At 39.4% G+C, this 22,556-nt stretch overlaps 3 protein-coding genes across 10 annotated transcripts; 1 reads left to right on the top strand and 2 right to left on the bottom strand.

The window, feature by feature from the left end:
- Positions 1 to 4,462: 4,462 nt before the first annotated feature.
- LOC108117137 (metallothionein-2) lies at positions 4,463 to 4,869 on the bottom strand. The gene is made up of 2 exons (XM_017229393.2): positions 4,742 to 4,869; positions 4,463 to 4,660 (listed from the first exon to the last, which is right to left on the bottom strand). Exons 1-2 carry the CDS (start codon positions 4,764 to 4,766, stop codon positions 4,560 to 4,562), a joined length of 126 nt encoding a protein of 41 aa, XP_017084882.1. The 5' UTR covers positions 4,767 to 4,869; the 3' UTR covers positions 4,463 to 4,559.
- Positions 4,870 to 4,913: 44 nt separating this feature from the next.
- Positions 4,914 to 5,431, top strand: LOC108117136 (metallothionein-4). Its single transcript, XM_017229392.2, has 2 exons — positions 4,914 to 5,174; positions 5,240 to 5,431. The coding sequence occupies exons 1-2, from the start codon at positions 5,150 to 5,152 to the stop codon at positions 5,347 to 5,349; spliced, it is 135 nt and encodes a 44-aa protein (XP_017084881.2). The 5' UTR covers positions 4,914 to 5,149; the 3' UTR covers positions 5,350 to 5,431.
- Positions 5,432 to 22,450, bottom strand: LOC108117134 (signal transducer and transcription activator). 8 transcript variants are annotated; one of them, XM_017229383.2, is made up of 10 exons: positions 22,232 to 22,450; positions 11,926 to 12,334; positions 10,773 to 11,803; positions 10,226 to 10,705; positions 9,910 to 10,167; positions 9,650 to 9,850; positions 9,463 to 9,604; positions 8,772 to 8,930; positions 7,373 to 7,648; positions 5,432 to 6,762 (listed from the first exon to the last, which is right to left on the bottom strand). In XM_017229383.2, the coding sequence occupies exons 2-9, from the start codon at positions 12,048 to 12,050 to the stop codon at positions 7,594 to 7,596; spliced, it is 2,451 nt and encodes an 816-aa protein (XP_017084872.2). In that variant the 5' UTR covers positions 12,051 to 12,334; positions 22,232 to 22,450; the 3' UTR covers positions 5,432 to 6,762; positions 7,373 to 7,593. The 8 variants fall into 8 exon arrangements, with proteins under 8 accessions (XP_017084872.2, XP_017084873.2, XP_017084871.2 ...); XM_017229384.2 differs by lacking the exon at positions 22,232 to 22,450 and adding an exon at positions 20,939 to 21,317 and having other exon boundaries at positions 9,463 to 9,583; XM_017229382.2 differs by lacking the exon at positions 22,232 to 22,450 and adding an exon at positions 20,939 to 21,317.
- Between the last annotated feature and the right edge of the window lie 106 nt (positions 22,451 to 22,556).

A 22,556-nucleotide genomic window follows, 5' to 3' on the forward strand; every position in this document is an offset into this window, starting at 1 on the left:
GCTACTTACAATTACACAATGAGGATTACGTGAAAAAGAGCCCTGTACTTGAGCCCAATTGAGGGTCGTTAAATAGGCACAGGGCAAGAGTTCAAAAATCAATGCCGAAATAATTCAAAAGTTTGACTAAACCCAAACTTTAACCCAGCACTAATTGGTGTTTAATTGGGTTCGGCTAAAGCAAAGAGTGTGGGAGGAAGAGAGAGTCCAAAGTTTTCTAGTGGTTTTGAGCCACCACGAATTGTGGTTAACTAAAAGCATGGATCCTCTAAGCCTGGCCAAGCACTTGCCACATTTGCGCTGCATTAAAAATGCATTTTCACCCCCGTCCTCCTATTCCTGGCAGCGTGTTTAATAGTCTATGCAACAATGTGAATGTGTGTGCTTGCTTCATATGGGCGTAATGCTGATGGCGCTCGTTCCCAGGCAGCCATATAATTTGAACATCATGAAGTGCACTTATCAGTACGGTTGGCAAGCACTGCAATAGATAAGCATCAGCTGAGTGAGTGTGTGGGCAAAAACTGCATTATACTTACCGAAACTGAAGCAATCTTGAAACCTGCTGGCTGCCTGTCTTACTGGCTGACTGTTTGCCTGTGCAACTGAAGCATCCAATGTGGCATCCTCCTCCTGGCTCCTCCTAAGCCATTGCTTATTAAAACATTCCACGACATTCTTGTAACTTGACTGTGTCTGCACTTGGAAAAACATTCACTTTTAATTTACCTAAAAAAATGGCATATTTTCAATAGGAAATTGGAAGTAATTATTACCAAAAAAATAGTCAAAATATTTAATGATGTTTCTCTTAAGCTTTAATTAAGGACACAAAATATAATAATTTTCGTTCAGTGCAGAATTTCCTTCTTTAGTAAAGAGCAGTTGACTTTGATTGCCGTTTGGACAACGCGTCGTATGATTGTTTTTAGCTTGGCCGCAGGAGGGCGAGCCCGGCAGAGCCAAATTGATTTGTGCACGTGCACGGTTAGCTAATGAGGCACGGACAAAGCCAATGCTCCGCCGGATGGCATTCGGAAATGCTTTGGAATCGTTGCTGACACTCTGCATTTTTCTCTGAGCTGGGGAGCTCTTCCTCTGCAATTCTCCGGTTGCAACTGACAGGTTGCAGGGGATGGGTTGAAAGGAGTGGGAGATCGGGTGGTACACATGGCCGGATATGTACATGTTGGACAGCTGCCAGGTCAGGGCGGTTGCCATGTTCACTTAATTAACAACATTACAACATTAACACACACTAGCACACACACCGAAACACACATTGAGATACATTTGCTGGGAAAGTTGCATTAAAGTTTTATAATAAATCTAATGGTCAACAAGGACAAAACTGTAATTTTGTATGTTTGCTCCTGACTGACAGGCGGGGATTGGGGGCGTGTCGTGGCCCGCCTTTGTCTTTGCAATGGGTGACACATCGTCTAATGGTGCATTCGTGCATATGAAATTGCTGTCAACAAAGGGCAAAGGACTTCCTGCAACCGCAGGATGTGCTGCCCTAATGGGTTTGCTTGCCCTTAGTTATGGCAATCACGAGGTGACACACTTACTCCCTCTCTAACCCCTGAACCCATGACCCCAGTGCCCTGAACCCCGGGCCATGACCATTAAAGTGCTTGGGGAAATCAGTGACAAATCGAAAACTGAAAACGAAACGAAAAACGTAAAAATAAGCCCGGTGCGAAAAGTGCCGCTAAATCGATTGATAAGCGCTGTGGTAGACAGACGGGCTCCCAACGCCACCTACCATGGTGGGCGTCAATTGGTGGGGAGGGGCGTTTGATTACGCACCTGGGACCTTTCAACTTCCACACGAATGTATGCCACCATATCAAATCAACGTGTCTGTTGACAGCTTTAAATTTCCAAAGTTATATTTACAAATTGATAAATGATTTGAAAAAATATATTTAGCAAAAATATACATTTTTATCAAGATTTTAAAAGACATTTTTTCTCCCATAATTTTAGATTATCATTGATAAGTTATAAAATGTTGAAAACAAATGTTAGCTATTAACTTTGTGTTCTAAGGTTAAAATATATTTGGATATTTATAAATGGATTAATTAAATTTTGTAATTTTACAACATTGGTTAATTTGAAATCGTTTAAGTTTAAATTTCCAATAGAATTCCCGTTAAATCCAAACATACTGTGATTGCCTTTCGAGGTCAGCAAATAAAACAAATTAAAAATGAATATTTCATGGTGAATGTGCGGCGAAACCTAACCAGTTCCCAATAGATTCGAGATCCAACCAAGCCACAAAAGGCGGCTGTAGAGATTTGCAAATTGGTCAAGATTTATAGTGTTAGCCACAGTGGTTGGCGCTCAACCTCAACTCAATGCGTCCCAGTGTAAAGTTTTCCCAGCTTTTCTATGGGAGATGGAAATTAACGCAGAAACGACCGAAACAGCTGAGCCCAAACCAAAACAGGACATGTCTGGGCACAGTCTGTTTGGGTTTTTTGGTCCTTTTGCTAGCTTTTGGGCCAAACTGGCACCTGGCTAAAAAGAGGGTGGTAATACACCATTCTAGAAGCCTGCCTTTCGACGCGACGGCTGCCGACTAATCTGTTAATTTATGTTGAAAAGTTCAAGAAAGTTTCGAAGCGCTTAGCAAACAAATTGCAATAAATTATTAAGAATATTTGCACACAAAACGGGCGGTGGGATTTTCGAAGAATGAGCAGTGGGCGAAGGGTATGGTACAGTTTTTGTGCATTTCATTAATTTATGTTTCGTTGCCTGCCAAAAACTTCTCACCACTTGTGTGGATAATTTGATTTCGCCGTAGAACAACTTTACACTGCCAGGAGGTGAGATTCACACGCAAAGATAAACACGAGCTCGTGTCCTTTGTCCCCTGTTTCGTATCCAGTATAGTGAATCTTGTATCCTGAATCCAGAATCCCCTATCCCTTATCCCGTCGAGGGTCGAAAGTGGCCAACGAAAAGTTAAAATGTTCTTATGCATAAGTGATGCGCCAGGAGCCTCGTCCTTTTTCCGCTTTTCGGCTGGCGACAAAGTCCTCACGAAGTGCCCGCATTGCAGTTGTTTCCGCTTTGCTCCGTTTCACTTTGCTGCGACATGAAAACTTAATGCCGTAATTAACTGTTTGCGTTTGCGCTTTAAGAAAGCCAACCAAGAAAAAATAGAAAAATCACGTATACGCCCAGTGAGTGCGTCAGTGTCTCTCTCTTAAATCGCGTATGCGCCCCTTAAGCCGAGATTTAAACGCTTCGCGTGACCCACTTGCTGGCTGCAACTTTCAATGGCAACGTGTCACTTTATCAGGCAGAATCTGGCAAATGGTGTGACACGAATTTCCTGCCCGGAGGCCAAACAAAGCAAATAGTGCAAAACAAGGCTCGATGATGGAAGTGAAACTGGCTGACTGGCAGTTCAACTGGCTGGGCTGAGTTGTCCTGGCCCCCAGAAACAGGAAATGGCTGTAAAAACATCATAGCTCGAATTTCCACCTATACGAATTAACTTTGATGACTTGGCAAAAGGCAAAAAGCAGTTACCAGGCGCGATTCCATTTCCGCCACCGCTTAACGTCATTAAAAACGCTGAAATTGAAATTTCGGCCAAGAGCTAAGCACCAAGGCTACCGAAGTTGTACCAACCTCTTGGCTGGATTCAGCCAAATCCATTAATTCCCTCAAATGGTTTGGCTGTGAAATAAGATTGTCAATTGCAATTAGCGAGCTTAATGCATCTTTCGGATGCCAACTGACAGACAGATAGACAGAGACAGCGTCAATCTGCCAGGTGCTTACCCACTTGCCTGACATCCTGTCAGGCTGTTTACGGCACGCATCCTGAAGGACTCAGGAATGTTGCAAGGACACGACTGTGGCAACAGCACCGGCACTCTCAGACATGCATTCGCTGCTCACCACTGCAAGTAGTGGCCCCTCCAAGTTGCACATTTAAAGACTGCGGCGACTCGAGTGCCCTTCTCCGTCGGCTGATGGCCCTTCACCTAACGCACCTCCACAGCCAACCACACTTGGCTAAATGGGCCATAGAAAATGGTTGCAAGCTGTTTTGCTTGGCTGCAAATTAAATAAACCCCGAAGATTATAAACTTATGCTTCTAAAGTGGGGAGGGGGTATAAAAACTTCACCCACAAATGCTCTGAAATTATTTATGTGATTTTCTTTTTACTTTTATTCATAGAGATTAATTAGCTACTTAAGAGGAAAGCGAAATGAACTTTTAAGGCGATTTATATGCATTAAATTAAATTACAATTTCTCACAAACGTTAATTAACAGATTAACTACCTATGGTAAATTGGATAAGTTTTGAGGGAAAAAAATGTTTTGTTCAATTATAAGTTAGTGTTAAGCTTCATAAAAGCCATTTGTTGGGAGCTTTTTCTAGATACCGTTTTCTCATGTTGAATCAAAAAAAAACAAATTGGATTAACTATAACATTATAATGGTTTTTATTCAGCTTCAGTCAGAGATTTGTAACTATTAACAACTATTTATATTAGCCTTAGTGTGGACGGACATCAATCACTTGGCCTGGCAGCACTTGGCCCCCGACTTGGCGGCGCATTGGCATTGGCTATTTCCGGCGCAGTTTCCTCCGCACTTTCCGGCTGAGCACTGGCAGTCTAAATTAAAAGTTTATTTTTATTAATATTACATCTATTTTAATAGATTAATTTCTCCACTTCTTTCGACATTGTACTTACTGTTTCCGCATCCCTTGCAAGGCATCTTGTTGGTTTTTTGGTTTGTTGACTGTGTGGTTTTGCAACGAAACTTAGAAGCTTTGAAACTTGTTGATGCCTTCTGATTGAAAACCCCTGCTCTTTATAGCCGATCCGGTCCAATCGAAACTATGGGCCGTGCTGGCTGATAAGATAAGGAAGCCGTGTGCAATTGCGCGCGATCGACGTGCGCAAAAACATAATGATTTTTTGCCCGGTAATGATAAGGCTACTTTGCGCACGCCCTGATAAGAATTTTTTAGATTTTGGTGGTGCGCAAAGCATTAGGAAATACTATAAGAAGGCTTGTCTGCTGAACTACAATCATTAAAAAGTTCTTACTAAGTTCATTTCAATATCTTCATAGATAATATATATAAAAACACAAACATGGGTTGCAAGGCTTGCGGAACAAGTAAGTATACAAAAATATTGAAGGAAAGTCCAACGTGGATGCTCATTATTAAAATAAATTCCTAGACTGTCAGTGCTCGACCACCAAGTGCGGCGACAACTGCGCCTGCAGTCAGCAGTGCCAGTGCTCCTGCAAGAACGGACCCAAGGACAAGTGCTGCTCCAACAAGAATTAAATCGGTGGACCCTCCCCCTTTAGCTCCTCTGGCTTTTTGTGATATTAACTTCTTGGACAAATAAAGAAACAATCAACACAAATTAAATGTTTAAAATCAAATCTTTATTGGCCATTTTGACAAGAATAGTTCTTTAGTTATTTCCCACTTTACTTTTAGAAATTGCACACCCAATTAGCGTTTGAAATTACATTTAAAACACTTACACAATGTACACAATTAATTCAAGTACACAGTGAGTACACAAGGACATTCAAATAGTATCCAAATATCAAAATTGTTTTTGGCGAGCTTTTCTCGTGTGTCTGTGTATAGTTTTTTGGGGAATGTGTGTGTGTATGTGTGCGATAGTTTTCACAATTAAACATTAAAAACTTTACGTACGTACACGATATTACATTTGGTTTCGCAAATTCTGTGAGTACACACAAAAAGAGGAAATCCGTTTCCATTCGCATTTAAGTGTTTCAAATGTTTATTGAATTGTTTATTTATTTTTTGGGGGTGTACTTAAGTCTTATAAAATTCTTAAGGTTCACGTACAAAGCTAAGTGTAGTGTTGTGTTATTATTGTTATTGTTGTTGTTGTTTACATAAATGATTATGTTTACGAGCGCTTAAATACAAAACGTACTGTGTGCTCCTCGCGTCTCTGATAACTGACTAAAAAGGCAATCGCATTTGTCGCATTTGAAATGCATTGCAAACTCTGCCCTGATGACTCAAACAAACAAGTTGTAAAAAAAAATTAATATACATTGAATGGTTAAAATTTTTGCGCATTTTCAGCATTTGGAAGCCAATAAAGGAGGGGTTTTTACATAAAGCAATTCACATTGTTACTTAGATTAGAACTAAAATATTAAACGCAACATTTCTTACGTTTCTGCTCTCGTTGATTTCTCTTCATCTTTCGTTTAACATAATCTTAGCAAGCGATGTAATTTTTAAATTTATAAAGTTCTAAAATTAGGCGTTTAAAATTAAAATCAAAATCAAAAATTTAGATTCAACAAATAGTTACTCACTAACTAAACCTATTCTCTCGTCATTATCATAATCATAAACGTAAACAGACGAACTCGTCATACTCGTACAAAAAATCAAATTATATGTATACATATATATATATATATATATATATATAAAGATATATATAAAAATATAAAACGAATAACATGCGGGGGACACATTCCAAAAGTTTATACAACACAGAAATTCTAATAAATTCTGCATAAGTCAGACACAATCACATAATCACGATAGGGACAATGTTCTGGCTGTGTCTAATGTTGGTTGTGTTTTGTGTGTTGAGGTGTCGCAATATGCATGCATTGCGCTGGTAGATCTTATTGTTGTTGTTGTTGTTGTGGTTGAAGATGTTGTTCTTGTGGTTTGGCGTTTCACAAAAAGCTGCAAGGACAAAGGTAAAATTTCACTTTAAAATTTATCAAAATCAAAACCTACGAAATATAGTTAGTCCTTAGCAGCAATTAGTAGGTACACGAGTAACATTTAAAATCTGTAGCTTGTAACTTGTTTTTTCTTTTCAAAAATAGTTTCACCATCTGCGACGAGAAAGCCCGCATGTGTACATATATATACGTATATATAAATATATAGATAATCTGCATGTAAATTCGTAATTTCGTATCGTTCCCTGTGCGGAGTTTAAACTCTCTTCTAGCTAGTCTTAATAACTTATCGGATCCTTGACCATTGAAACCAGCTTACTTCCGTGCCGGAGTCCATTTACTTTCTCTAAATTCCTTGTGTATATTGTGTGTAAATAGCGTAAAAGGACAATTAACTTTCAAAATACGTTTAACAATTAATTGAACATTTAATACGTAGCATAATAAACCTCTTCGTTACAATACAACAAATTCTCTAATCCTTTGCTTATCAATAAACATTTAACTATAACTTATTTCAATCTATCTTTGACGTTCTGACCCGAAATGCAAAACAATAAGGTTAGTGCATCTTTAAGCGTAACAATATCAAGAGATAAAATACGTACCAATCAAAACCTTCTACTACGATGCATTCCCAAATCTAATAATTACATCTAGATAACATTAAATAAAACTTTCGAATAGCACAATGAGTCATGCGCCAGATGGTTGCAATCGTTGAGGTGGCATTAACATCATCGTCGGACTTCCAAGGTAGCGGCACACGTTTAGGTGTTTATCAGATTTTGTTTATACATAGGCTTCTATAGTGGTTATAGTTATATTTTCAATAGTTATCAAAGTTCGTAATCGTATCGAAATCCGCCATTCCGAAGTCACCACTAAAATAGGTTTCGCACAAAGTTGTGTAAAAATCAGAAAAGGAAAAACATTAATAAAAAATAATAATACGACAGGGTTGTTTAAATAAATCAAAATCATGCGTTGGGTTCTTGGAAATTAGATAGGGATTATGCATTAGATGTAGGAATGGCCATATAAGAATGAAATGACAGAGTGCGAAGAAGCTAAGTGAAAATTTGAGACTTTATGAAATGTTGCATAAGCTTTTATGGAAGCCTAACATTTAAGAGTGACCGGTTCACTTAATATTTAAAATTATTAACAATAACATCAAACGGATTTAAAATGGTAATTAAAACTTACAACAGCAACGAACATGCAAATTATCAAACATAAACCCTCAAAAAGGGCATGCAGGAATTTTTAAATCTAACACTGTAATCAGTTTTAAACATTTTTCAAATGTATTCCGTAATTTTTAAGTTTATCAATCTGAAACTGCCAAAATCAGTTATTGGGCTAACTCAGATTTATAGGTGCATGATGGTGCTATTCTGCAAGCTGCTTTTCAAAGCGAAATATAGAAGAGGATAAAGGTAAGTGGTTAGAGGTCATATTTTTAATGTTTTTGAAGATTTCATTGATTTTGATTTCTTACAATAATCATTGAAGTTGATGCTGAAAAGTTTAAAAAGATGGCAATACTTTGAACAAAAGGGTAAAAATAAAAATATTCTCAAAACGCAAAGTTCATTATATAAGGTTAAAAAGTCTTAAAACTAGTTGGCAAACGACTACGTATAAAGTTAGTAATCTCATTAGAGAGCCCATCTGATATAAATGAATCTGTTGAAGGTGACTCTTAGCATGTGCTGCTGATGTGGCGATGCAATGGAATGATTTTGATGCGGCCAGCGACTATTCGATTTGAGGAATTAGGAAGATGGCTCTATTAGGGCGTGAGTGTATGCGGACGAACTGCTCGGGAGATATCAACCGACGAACGGGTTGCAGTGATCTGGATTGAGTGACTTTTGATGCGAATCTTAATTAAATGTTATACCTTTCGGTAAGTGGCACAGTCAAATAGCGCCCAATGCCCAGCCATCAGTCTGAATAAAAGGCGATGGCACAGCTTATGATCAATAATTGTAAACGTACTGGCTATAGGTGACCTTCATTAAGGCATTACTGATTTCATTTATCACAGGATCGTTGGGCCCAGCACAATTCACAATTCTCTCTAGGACCTCGGCATCGCTAGCATCGGAATCTGATTCCTCAGGTCGTGCTGGGCTATAGAAAGTTGATGGCGAGATACTGAACCGTCACCCAAAAATCATTAGCCGCAAAAAGTTGAAAATGAAAATAAACAAAGAGTAGGGTAGGTAAGTTTCTGTGTAAGTACAAAAAGTAGAGTCAAGTGACAAGGAGAACTCATCAAAGAGCTCAGACCGAGTTTCCAATTAATTTTATTAGTTCGTTAACAAAGGATCCTCAATTTTGGGTTAGTAAGGAACAATCGCATTCGGATTCGTCTTTTTGCCCCTTTGCGACTTTTTTTTAGAATTCAAAGTATTGCAATCTGATTAAACTTTTTGTCAAAAACAAAAATAATCAATCAAAGTAAAGTAAAGCAAATAAGCAGAGAAAATAAGGCCGATCAGCCACGACAATAGAGGCTTTATCGATCATCTGAGGCCAAGGATTAGCTCTCTACTCAAGCAGTCAAGCCAATGATAAACTCAATACTAAACAAATGAATTTTTTTTTTTTTTTTTTTTTTTTTTTTGTTGTTGTTGTTGGCGGTCGATTTGGTGTATTAGCTGTGGCATCGGCGTCCAAAACTTACTTTCCCAACTGCATGCTTTCCTGCGCACCATGATGTTGCGGAGTTCCACTAGTAGATCCATTGTCCCCATTGCTACAAACGTGGACGTGCAATGTGCTCTTCACATATCCTGTCACGGGATCTAGAACAAGTGGTTCAGGTTCTGATTAGGAGTGTTGGACCGTGTTATCCGGGATTGCAAGCTTACCTTGACGCTTCGAATAGAACTCGCCAAAGGCGACGTCCCTCTTCACGGGACTCGCATTGCGATCGCTGGGATGCAGCCAGCACAACACATCCAGATCGCGAATACGATCGGCCAGGTTCAGCACCTGGAAGTCACGAGCAGTCCATGGCGCCAGCATGGTAACCAGTCCATTTTCGTTAACGTAGGCGATGGTGACTCCACCTGCATTTCCAAAAACCTTGTCACTCTATAAAACTATTAAATAAATGGTTTTTACATACCTAGCTCGCTGTCAGAGAAGCGAAGCAGGAAGGTGCCGATACCATAGACGGAACGCAGCAGATCATCTTGAGCCTTGGCCTTGTTGATAAAGCCCATGATGCAGCCAGCCTTCCACATGCCCAACATGTGATCTTTGGTGAGTTTCATGATGGCAAAGAACCATTCCCAGAAGGTGAACGCCCTTTCGGGCATGGGCTCCTTGCAGAACTGGTTCCACGTAATGTACTCAGAGCGCTCCTCACGCTGGAGTTTCTCGTCTGTGAAAGAAATAAGAATTATTACAGCTCGGGAAAAAATATTTAATATTCAACTTACAAAGGAAATCCAGGTTATCAATAGTCAGAGAACGGCCTGTGCAGGATCCGAATTTGATGTTAAGCGCAACGGACAGCTGAGCCCAGGTAACGCGATCGGTAATCATGAAGGGATCGCGAACTATCTCTGCAAACGCATTGTCCCAAGTAATAGTAGCCCACGACTGAGGCTCCTGATTACCGTGCACAATCACCACCACGGGCAGTGACAGGGTCCACACCCGGATTTGGAAATCATTCACCGTAGTTGTTGTGTAAAAGAACAGAGCGAACTTTTCGTCCATGACGCTCTCGGTTCCCTTCTTTTCGGCTCGCTTGATCTTTTTCAGTTGCATGTTGCGGAAACTAGCAGAGAAAACATGGTTACTCTGCTGGTACTCCATAGTGCTAGATGCATTCAGTATTTCGCCCGATGATTGGCCGGACAAGCTACTGTTGTCAACCTGTGTGTTGCGCGTAACAAACCGCTGCGATTGGATCTCTGTGAATAAAACGGATAAAATGTAAGTCACATATATTAATCAGGAGGAATCCGTTCTTAATGTTACCTGACATGATGATGCATTCGACTGTGGGCGGATTGTTATGGATGCCCAGCTGAGACCCGATTAGCCAGCGCACGGAGGCCGCAAAGCGTGTGTTGGTCTTCATCACCTGCGGAGGCTGCTTGTCCACGATAAATGCCGAGCAGACCAAGTTCTTTTGAGCGTTTTGCACCTGCTCAAGGAGGTGTGTCAACTCTGGCTCTTCAGTGACCAGACGTACACGCATAAGCTCCTTAACGGCAGCCAACATGTGCGCGATAAAAGTCTCGAGCATCTCAAAGCAGCGCTGAATATCATCCAGAGAGCCTTCATTGAATGGAGCTCCGTTTCCTGCTTGCGCTTGTTGGTGGCGCCAGTTTTTCAACTCGTGTATGACCATCTCATTCAGCGACTCGTAGTACATAAAGCTGCGCCGCATTGTGATAACAATAGCAGCCTTTTCATCGATCAGACTTCTGTAGGCAGCCTCCGCGTTCGGCGAGGATGTGGAGTTCAGCATGTAGCTGTAGTTTTGGGCAAGCAGCTTGAGAGCGTTAGCGCAGTTGCCGAATTCATTGAGTGTCTGCATAATCTGGTGCTGCACCTCATACAGCTCCACTTTGGGAGTGACCATTCCAAGGGCGGGGGAAGCAATACCGCCTGCATTTTGCACATTGTGGATAGCACCAATCCCCTGGACCACTGCTGGATTGCAGTTGTTGGATACCGCCATCAGATCACTGGGATCCATGTAGCCGGTAACCATGGGTGTGTTGTTCATGCTGTAGGGATTGAGAGGCATTGATTGGCCTGTTGTGGCAGCCACGCTCTTCTCAGTGACCAACTGCAACTCTTTTTGTAGGCCGCTGCGCAGATACGTGTACAGCTCGACGGCGGAGGTGCGTTGAATGAGAGCGCAGAGCTCCACCACCCGGAACTTGAGGGCCTGGTCGCTGGCGGTGCGTGTAGAGAGAAGCTTCTGCTGCAGATCTTCGTTGAACTTAAGGGCCACGCGCTCCAACTGGTCAGTGGAGTTAGGTGTGACCTGTTCGGACCTGTGAGGGATATAAAAATGACCACATTATATTGCATATTCTTAATAGATTTGAACGGACTTAATCGTATCCTGTTGCTGACTTAAGTCATCCCAATACTCCCAAATCTCTACTCTACTCACATTATCCTGTCTTCGATCCAGGGCGCCAAGCAGAGGCGCAGCTCGAGCAGACCTTTCTCTTCGTAGTAAGCCGCCATACGCTGCTCGCAGTCGCCATGGCTGGAGATGCGCTTCCACAGGCTCATAATCTTGCTCTCTACCCAATGTATATGATGATGGTATTGTGATTTTGGATGCTTAGCTGTGTCAGCTGAATGGATATGGTGATCAGTGCAACGTTTGGGGTTTTGATTTTTGTTCGCTTTCAGTTTTTGTTTTGGAACTTTTTGATGAGGCTCTTGGCCCAATCAATGTCCAGCTGGCTTCCACAGGCAAATGAGTCTGAGGCGTCCATAAAATTCATTCGCATACATGCGAAAAAGATCGTGAATTTCTGATTTGGTTTGGACTTAGTATGGTTAGGAGGAAACTATAAATACACAAGCATATGTACATGAGGGTAAGTGCAAGGTTTTGGCAAGATAATGTGTCCTAATGTTGGATTAGTATGTGATGTGATGACGGTTTGGTTTTGAGGGACTTATTGGGATGCAACCCAAATGCGACTTTTCATAATATTTGCATTGCAGCTCGTACTCCACATTGTATACCCATAAAGGCACGCAATTGTTGAATAATCTATCAAGGTTTGGGGTCTCCCCTCGGCCAAATAACAAAATGCACACAAACTGAATGACGTTTGTATCATAGCGAAAGGTAAAGTCATTTTTAATCAATAAGACATCTTTGTTAAGCCTTCACGAAATATTACACTTTATTATCAAGTATGTTTGTTTGCACTATAACTATATATATATATATATATATATATATATTTGTATTTACTATATTTATATACTCAAAACTAAAGGATTTCTAGTGAATAAATTTTATTGTTTCAATTGAGATTATTTTTAAGATTTCTATAAATAATAGGGCTTTATATATCAATATATAAGCAAACAGACTAAAATATTTCAATGAGCTTAAGAAGGAATGGAATATGTTCAATTTGCGTAATAGAAATATAATTACTTAGGAGTTACAGAGGAGGAAGCAGATCCACCAGCCGTAACGTGAGGTCATAGAACATCACTTTATGAGCACAGTAAAAAGCTGAATATTCATTCACTAGGCCGGCTTTAGCCTTTAATTACCATAACAAAAAATTATTGCAAATGGCAAACACAGCGAGAAAAACCAGCTAGCACGCAAGTGAGAAAGTAAACAAAAACGAAGCAAAACAACGCGTGAGGTGAATTCGAGACGCTGCGGACAACAGGTGTGAAAATTAATTGCACCACCGGGTGAGTCCGATCCGTGGGGAATATGACTCTTTATGGCCATGCTAAATAATGCTGATAAGGCAGCCTGGTAGCAACAGGCCGAGCCCTTCTCCTGCGCTGTCTCGATTCTTGGGCAGGCTTGTCCCGCAAAACCGGCGACAGTTTCTTGCCGTCGAAACGTGACCGTAAATGAGCGGTATGGTAAGGTAAGGTAACCCAGACACAGGTCCAGCCAGACTCACAAGCCAAACCAACCAATCTCACAAACAAAAACCAAACCCGAGCCGAAGCGTGTTTGCTTTTGTGGTCGATACGCTAATTTCTGTAGTTACCCGGAAAAAAGGCCAGCGCAACGCTCACGTAGCAAATATGAATGGCCCAAGAAAACGAAGAAGTTGAAAGAGTGGTGTAAACAAGGCAAACCAGTCCATTTCCAGTCCAGTCCAGGCAACGAAATTAGATAAGGATCTAATGACCGAAACAGGCCCGAAAATGCAGCCCAAGTAAAGGGACCAGACCAAGGAGAGGTGGATGATCAAAACAGGTCGCGACGATATACCTGCCCCCCAAGGAACCGAATTCGGATGTGCGGCTCACTAGGTATGGAAGCCAGGGGAGTCAGTCAGCAGCAACTTAGGTAGATGGAACCAATATGATTGTGAGGAAATTTTATATACTCGTACTCCCTCCACACTCGCAGGCAGGTTTCTTTCTATTCATAAGTTAATGCTGCGCTGCTGTTTCTTTTTTCTGCCCTTCGGCACTTTTTAGTCCAAACCAAAGTAGTTCAAGGTTCTGGTTTGGTTCTGTTGCCTCTAATGTGCCAAGTCAGTTGGAAGCAACTCCGTCAAGTTAGCAAAAGTTTTTTGTTTGTTCTTATTAGGAGCCATCACATGCCGGTCTTTAGAAGTACTTTTCCACTTGTTATCAGCTTGAAAACCTGCAAATTAACTACAAACACACAACTGCATCTGTGAGTTGAATCACCCACAAGGAGGGTTATCAATGGAAAAGCTTCGGGGAAACTGAACCTAAGGAAAACCTCGGTCAAACGGATGTTTTGATTTCTCGGATCGATTAACCAGCTTTATAGGGAAGTCTCCCTGATCCCAGTTGGGTTATCTGAGTGGCTGTCAAGTGGATGCACGCAGACTGTTTACAAACAATATGTCTCTGTAACAGATAGTCTAGTCTTAGTACTGTCACATTTGGGGGATCGCTTTCCCAGCAAAACAATAATAAATCACAAAAAAAATAAACAAAAGGTATACGTAATCAATTTGATGCGTTTTTAGTGGTGTTTACCGATCGATTTAAGGAACAAAACTGAGGGCCTGGCTAATTTGACTCTCTACTTTTATACCTCAAACTTTTCACTTGATAAGACCAAAGCGAGAATGACAAAGTAAGAATTAGGAACCATTAAGAATGATATGAAAATTACTCTGAAGTAGTTAGAATAATCAGTGTTTGCTGGAAATTTGCTATATTTCACATATTATTACTATGTTCTGATAACGCGATGGCCAAAGGAATTGATGAATCAATTGCCATGAAAGATTGGGTATGGATTAGGTGGAAAACTAGTCGAACAACTCAACAACTTATCAGGTCAGTTTGCTAACTTTAAATAGCCCTTGGTGGCTTCGAGGAAAAGCGGCTGGAGTTTTTGTTTATTAGGAACTGCAAAGCATCCGACCGAATATGCCAAAATACTTCTGCCAATAAACTTATAATTATGAAATTCGGTTAATGGAATTATTATGTTAATGTACACGCATAGCCTCTATGAGAGTCATAATTTTGGAAACGCTGGTGTATATTATCAACGAAAATAATAACCAGCCGCAGGCCATAATTAAAGTCAAAAATGCATGGATGGCTGGCGGGGTGGCCCACCGCCCCTCCTCGAGGGGCCCCAGGAATTCCCACCAGCGCAATTTTGACCAGTGTGTTGTCATTTGGGACCTGCTCTACATGGAAGTTTAATATTTGCGCACTTTCAACAATAAAAGGCACATGTCCTAATAGCGTCGTCATAGCACATTCTTAATTCTGATAAAATTCCAAAATTGCTCCTCATGAACGTAGATTAGTCAGAACTTGTTGATAACGAGCAAAATCCTTTTTCGGTTCTGGACTTATCTTGTGCTTGTGATGCTGCTCCAAAAAAAATCCAGTTTTTTGTTTCGCCTTCCGCACGACCAGCAACGCTTTATAAAAACAAAATAAAAAAGCAAAACAAACCAAGGGACAGACCCAGGCGCGATAAAAAAGTTTTGCGGCTTTTTAAGTTTCGATATTGAATGCGCTAAAAGCGAAAAATATCTTCAGCTATGTGACGTCAGCAAAAGTCTCACTGCGAAAAATGCTTGAATAAAACAAACTAATTATCTTTTCATTCGAGACAGAATGGAACAATAGAGTTAACTGGTTCAAAGATAAAAAGTATAGTAACGATTAAGGCTCTAATTTCAAGTGCCTTTTGAAATCTAAATGAACATTGAGATTCATTTATTTTGTTTTCTTCAATGTTGTTATCCGACTTCCTGCGATAAGCCCTTTTTTTGTTAAAACTCTAACAAAAAACTAATCATATAAATTCTTTTATAATTCCTATCCCCTACCTCCCCTACTTATAAATTTCAACCAAAAATTTTGCTTGAATTCTCGGAACTAGTTGGAAAGTATGGTTGCACAAGAGAGAATGTGTAATTTTGAGTGTCGAAATATAATGAATCTGTAAAGAAAATCATCTTTTATTATAATGCCTTCTCTTTTTTTTCTTTGTTTGAGATCCCATTATAACATCAGTCGGCATTAAGTTCACCGCAAAAGCCGCGATAACCGGTAGTTACCTACCAAACCCCCTACTGATTCCTCTCACCCGCACTGCCGGCATTAGCAATTTATAGCGCCATATAGACCATCTATCTATGTATCTATATAGTTTCGGAGGGGCCCAAAGAGGCAGACTGCGAAATATACTATGTTTACTTAGTTGCAGCCGTACAAGTATAGTCGGCGTTATTTATACGGCATTGTAAATGTTCACACACATGTCCACACTGGGGCTTATGGGCCAAATGGAGAGGTAGAAATGGTAAAGAAAACCCCGAGGCTGGCCGGCTTCAGGGGGTTAAAAACGTGTATACCCCAAACAGACCTCAAAAGCGCGTCAGACACGCAAACACAAGTATAATCCAACCACAACCACAACAAATGTGTAACGAACGAAGCTTTTTTCACTCATTTTATTTTTTTTAATGTATGTATAAATTCATTTCGATCTCTCGACAGCGAAAATGTTTTCAGTTGCAAAACTTGAATTTGCATTGACGTCTATCTTTTGGGCGAGCGTTCGGAGAATCGCCGTATATCCAATGAATATACTATATATATTCGCACACACAAAAGCTAAACAAATTGTTGGATTTGCCCCGGAAATAGGACAGTTTAAATGCATCTTATAAAATACTGCTTACTAAATAAATAATAGAAATTATTGATTTCCAAGATTCATCGTGGATCTAATCTTTCAGTGCCTTAAGCGACCTTGAGACTTGAATTCTTCACAATGAAAAACCTGTGCATACAAAGAAAGTGGTTTGTCTGTTGCCGTGAAAAGCGAACTGGTTGGGCAGCTTTTTTGCATCCGTTCGTGGGGTATGTAAAGCAGCGGATCCAAGAAAAATATAAGTCAATTCAGCGTTTCGCCGGAGGGAAAACCCGCACAGTTCATAGTTATCTGCAATTACAATTGAGTGCCAATTGTTATGGCATACATACATTCTTGACCAACGGACTGTTTGTCAGTATATATGGCGTATAAATTTGTATCTCTGCACACACGAGTATCTATATGTCAACAAGCTCTTGCCGGCCAGCTGCCCACACAAAAAATTAGCTTTCTTGCTTTTGCTGCCGTCCGGCAAACAAAAAGCGAATCACAAACAAACAAATAAAGTAAAAGATAGGAAGAGAAGTATAGAAAACGAGGGGAATAACAAAATAGCCCAATTGCACTTTTAGCTGTGTGATTAATGCTGAGCTAGAAAAGGCCAAATAGGCGCGTTTAAGATAAGCATTTGGGTAGATGACTCATCCGGGCGTTGAAAGCCAAGCAAACGTTACTATACATCGAGCAACTTTGTTTATCTTTTTATATCTGCTCTGCGAAATCTTTAGGATAAACAATCTGCAGATACAGATTGAGAATAATCCCCTCTAAAAGTAGTATGCACACACAATTTGGCGTATTGCCACAGCGAAAATTCTGGAAAACGTGTTATCTGCAAAGTGGGCGTATAAACAAGATATGGCCAGATAGAAAAGATCCCAATTTTCATGCGAACTGAAAAGCTTTAAGGAATCCAAGTGCCGCAAGTGGAAAGTTTTATGGCAGCAGCCCGGCATGCTGATAAGACGGTTAAGAGCTACGTATAATAGAACGTGAGACAAACGGGTGAGACAGTAATACCTCTATGCACGGAAACTTGTTACGTATGAGTGGATTGGTTGATTGCATAATAGTTAAATGCTCTTATTCTATAGGTTTAAGTCTATAATATATATTTTTATTTATATTATAAAAACTTTAGAACGAGAACAGCTGGTACAAACTATAGCTTAACTATATAATATACTTCAATGACCTTTACCCAATTAGGAACGGTTAGGCCCCACCCTTATCTACACTAAGTTATTAACACTAAAATATAAATTTTTGAAAATATTTACAATATTGAAAATAAAATATTGAATGGAAAATGTTTCTATATTGTGAGGCATATCCCAATTTAAATATTCGTCATGCACTCAAGTGCGGAAAATGTAACTTTGTGAGGTATAAAGCTGTGGTTGGGCCCCACTACCGTTTCCTCGGCCCCTTTTGGTGGCCACCTACTCCTGACCATTTAAAAAAAAAAAAAACCCTCAATTCAAATAAAATACCCAAGAGCGAGGGTTTGGCCTTTGTTGTTCTTGGCTGTTCTTTTCGCTTTTTGCTTTCTGCTACTTCGACATTTGTGCCAGCCAGCCGTACATTTTATATTTTTCTTATTCAATTTTTTATAAACAACGCTCACACACTCACGATTTTGTGTGTGTGAGGAGAGTGTCGTTTGTGGTATTTGTTTTTGCGCTCATAAAAGTTTAATAAGCATGCCTCAGTGTTCTTTGGCCTGTGGATGTGTGTAGGTGTACATCGTACATCGTCGTACATCTACAATGGAGCCCTCACCGTTGCACTGCCCCAACCACCCCCTGAACAGCCCTCCTCACCCCGCCAAGTGTTATTTAAGTAATCATTTATCGTTGTTGCTCGCCTGACATTTTGCACGATGTTTGTCGGCTTTCGTTTCCCATACCCGAGATATATAGAATCAATTGGGGTATATTGGACTAACTTGTCATTGAATACATTTCTTTGAACAGTGCAATGTTATTTGGCACGTGTTTTCGATTTTTCATTTCAGAATAAATAAAGTAATTTCATTATATTTCTCAGTAAAATATATTTAAAGCATTAAACCTTATCATTTTAGCTGTCGATATTTAACATTCAATAGCTCAAAACATATTTGCTTGTCTGAGATCAAGCAGGTTATCAAAATATACTTATTGCCTTAATATAGCTTTACTTATTTTTTTTTGCATTATAATTTTCAGGGATGGATCTTCTTCAAGAACAAATCTTCTAATATGTTGACTTTGCATCGTAACATTTAATTATTTTTAATTTTTTTTATATAACTTTTTCAAGAATTTGGAAAATTTAAAGTTTTTTAAGTCATAAAATCTTTATAATTATTTCTATGATTGGGTAAGCTAATCAAAAATATACTTTTCGAAAGGCAACATTATATACTGATACCGTTTTAGTTTGACTGAGTTGTACAAAATAAAACGCAGTTTTAAAAGATAAAGCCCCATTACAAATTACAGAATTTGTCACCTAAATAAGACATGACGAGCGAAACAATTATATTTATTTGAAGTTTTCCAGGCATTTTCGCTTTCTGTCAACGTCAGAATTGAAGGCGAGTGTCTCTAAAATAGCATAAAGCGACCGATAAGCGTCTATTATAATTGTAAGTACAGTAGGCACCCAATCTATACAGAGGGACTTGAGAATGCTCCATTTACGTCTGCACCAGCGATTAAATGCAACGCAATAAGCGACATTGATAACGAGGTGTCAATGTAACAAAGTAAATAAGTAAAGTCGCCGATAAGGAGCAGAACTCCACTTACGCTCGAGTATAGTGATTCGCATAATCGCATAATAATTAGCACTACGCATATCTGAGGTCCAGAAATAACTTTAAACACATGTGGATTGGATTTATGGCGATAAACTTTTCTCCATATGTTCACATTTGACGCGTATTAATTCGCAACCCACATCGAAGGCCAGACGAAGCAATTAAATTTAGAAAATTATTCTATTCTATGGTTTAAAAAAATATATTTAAAAAAAATTGTTGGAGAAGACTTAAATCTTAGAAATTATAGAAGAAAGCAAAAATAATAAAATCTGATATTAATTAGTTAAAATATTGATTTAAATATACATCACATCATAGTTTCATATAAAAACACTAAACTTTAATGATATAGTTAATAATCTATCATGTGTGTCTAGTCTATATTATATCTATATTCTATTCTTTAAATAGAAAGAAAAAAGACATTTCCATTTTATTTTTTAATAAAAGCGTAAGTTAGTAGTATACATGAAAAAAAAAAAAAACTTATTGACAACTACCACAAATCCCCATTCGACTTAGCCATCGATTAGAGGCTAGACTATGACCAATATCAATCTTCTGTGCCTACGGCTATCTGGTTTATCAAATGTGAAACGCCAAGGGGTTAACTAACGTTGGCGACGCTGACAATCGTAATTTGTCCGAAGTGGTAAGAGCCAGCCGGGTTATAGCCAGGCCAAGAAGTCAGGTTGTAGAGACAGACGAGTCAGAGGAGGGGCCGGGAACGACCGACGACAACGAGCAAGATAAAAGTGTTGAGCGCGCAGAAGTCGGCGACGTATGAAAGCAAGAGTAGCATGTGAATATGAGAATGATAGGGACAGACACAGAGAAAAAACTGATACCAATTGATCAAATTGATAACTTTAATTGGTAGTTTTATTTCTAAAGTACGTTTGGGATGTTGATTTTAAATGACAGTTTTGGGATCAGATTATATATTCTTAATATGGCAAATGAATACATTCAAAAGTTTACATGGACATGAACAAGAAAAGCGAGGCAAGGCGTTCATTCAATTTGTTTTTCCCAGTGCACCCGCGCGAACGGGACGGGGAAATGGGCAACAGCTAATATACTCGATATCAGCGTTGTTGTTGTTGCTGCCATTTGTGCTATTGCACTCGAAATTCTTGTTGCCTTTGTTTTTATGGGCTTTCCAGGAAACAACAATGAACGCCGAAGAAGAAGAATGAGAAACAGGAGCGTGAAACACACACACACATGTGTGCGCATGGTAAGTTGGTGTATAAATAAAGCCTCAAGTGGAAACACATGACGATGGTGCATTGATTTCGTGGCTAAAATGCAAAGAACCTTCACGAAGGTCTTACAGGACCACCCACTAACCCACCCAAACCTATATAAAGAGCCACCCACTCTTTTTGCGCAGTGCACAAATGCAGTGGAGTCCTCCCACCCACACATATATATTTCCCCCCTTTTTGCTCTTTTTTTTTCCTATTTTCTATTTACCTTTGGTACACAAACACCAGCGCACAACACTGTGTAAACACACACGGCTGGTTGGTATCGGTCTGTTTGTATTGGTACGCCTGCCGCTGTTGCTCTTCGATATTTTTTTATTATGTATTTGCCGTTTTATTTTTAAAACGCGCTCGCCTCACGCACACATATACACGCTCAGTGCGAGAGAGATGGATTACACACGCACAACCGCACACGCACTTGAAATTAAAAGAAATACTGAGTCCTAACAAAAGCAGAAAGTATATCTTCAAAGCGAATCCTCGAAATAAAAGTGCACTTGCTAAACAAATTCAACCAGTTGCGCACTTGAAATTCGGTCCGCTTTTGAACAATTGCTTCGAGTGGCTAAAAAACGACTGACGCGTTTCTAGAGCCGCAAGGAAGAACGATATCTATGAGATGGCGTATCGATATATTAAACCATTACGAATAAATCGGATTTTTGGCAATCGATTACGTTTTTAAATAACCAGGGATGCTATTCTTATTTTAATTTTTAATTATTGGATTTTATGATTGCATGTAGTACATTTTAATAAGAAGCCTAGCTATACGCCAATAACATCTTAATATGCTATATTTACTTAATACTTCATCTATTTATTTTATTTAGAAATTAGACTTTCATTTCCAATTTAAAATTGGCTTATAAAATTTATAACTTTGGAAAAATTGTTATCTATAATTTTAGTTAAAATTTATCCATATTTGTTTCTAAATGTACTTTAAATTACCAACGACAGATTAAGAAATCGGATAGCACAGACTTAAACCGATTGAACACTGTTAACTTAACAGCAATGTAGGCCAATAATAATAAACAAACAATTTACAATGCGAATAACAATAAAGAAATATTTATTAAATGGGGGGTTTACACCCGTTTTGTTTCTATTATTGTGGCGCCGCGAAATGAAAGTGCGCATGTTGATTGTAACATACACAGACAAGAACTCCCACACACATTGCACATATGTACATATGTATGATAGGGAAATTAATTGCATTTAATTGATTTGTCCACCAAATTTCAAGGTTACTCAAGGCTCGTAAAAGTAAAACTCATGATATTTTTCTCCTACTTGTGTGTATTCTACACATAAACAGAAAGTCCTTCGATTTCACCTGTTGTGCGCAGCAACAAGCGACCATGGGAATGCCGCCCACTTATGAGCGAAGAGCAAGCAATTTGTTGGAGGGGGGTGGTTTAAGGATGGGCCCCGTCAAATCAATAGGCTTTAAATAATTAATTTTTTCTACTTTCGGGCTAGCACTCACCTTTCAGATTGGGTTTTTGGTTATGGCTTTTACGGCAATAGCAGGTGATGCGGAAACAACCCTTTTTTCATAAAAAAAAACAACAGCACGCAGCACGCGGCTGTTTATCCCTTTAATTACAAATTCAACTAGACTATATCACTATTTAAACACATTTAAAAGAAATTGTTTTTCTTTTTGCGTACTCGAAATTTTTGCGAACGCGACTAACCAATAGAGATTTCGATAGACAGCACCCCGCAAATATGTAATCGTTTAATCGCTGGAGTTGCCATATCGCACTTCATTTGGCGCCAATACTTGAAACCATTTATGAAAAACACAG

Source organism: Drosophila eugracilis, unplaced genomic scaffold (genome assembly GCF_018153835.1).
Source record: "Drosophila eugracilis isolate 14026-0451.02 unplaced genomic scaffold, ASM1815383v1 contig_440, whole genome shotgun sequence".
Taxonomy (NCBI): domain Eukaryota; kingdom Metazoa; phylum Arthropoda; class Insecta; order Diptera; family Drosophilidae; genus Drosophila; species Drosophila eugracilis.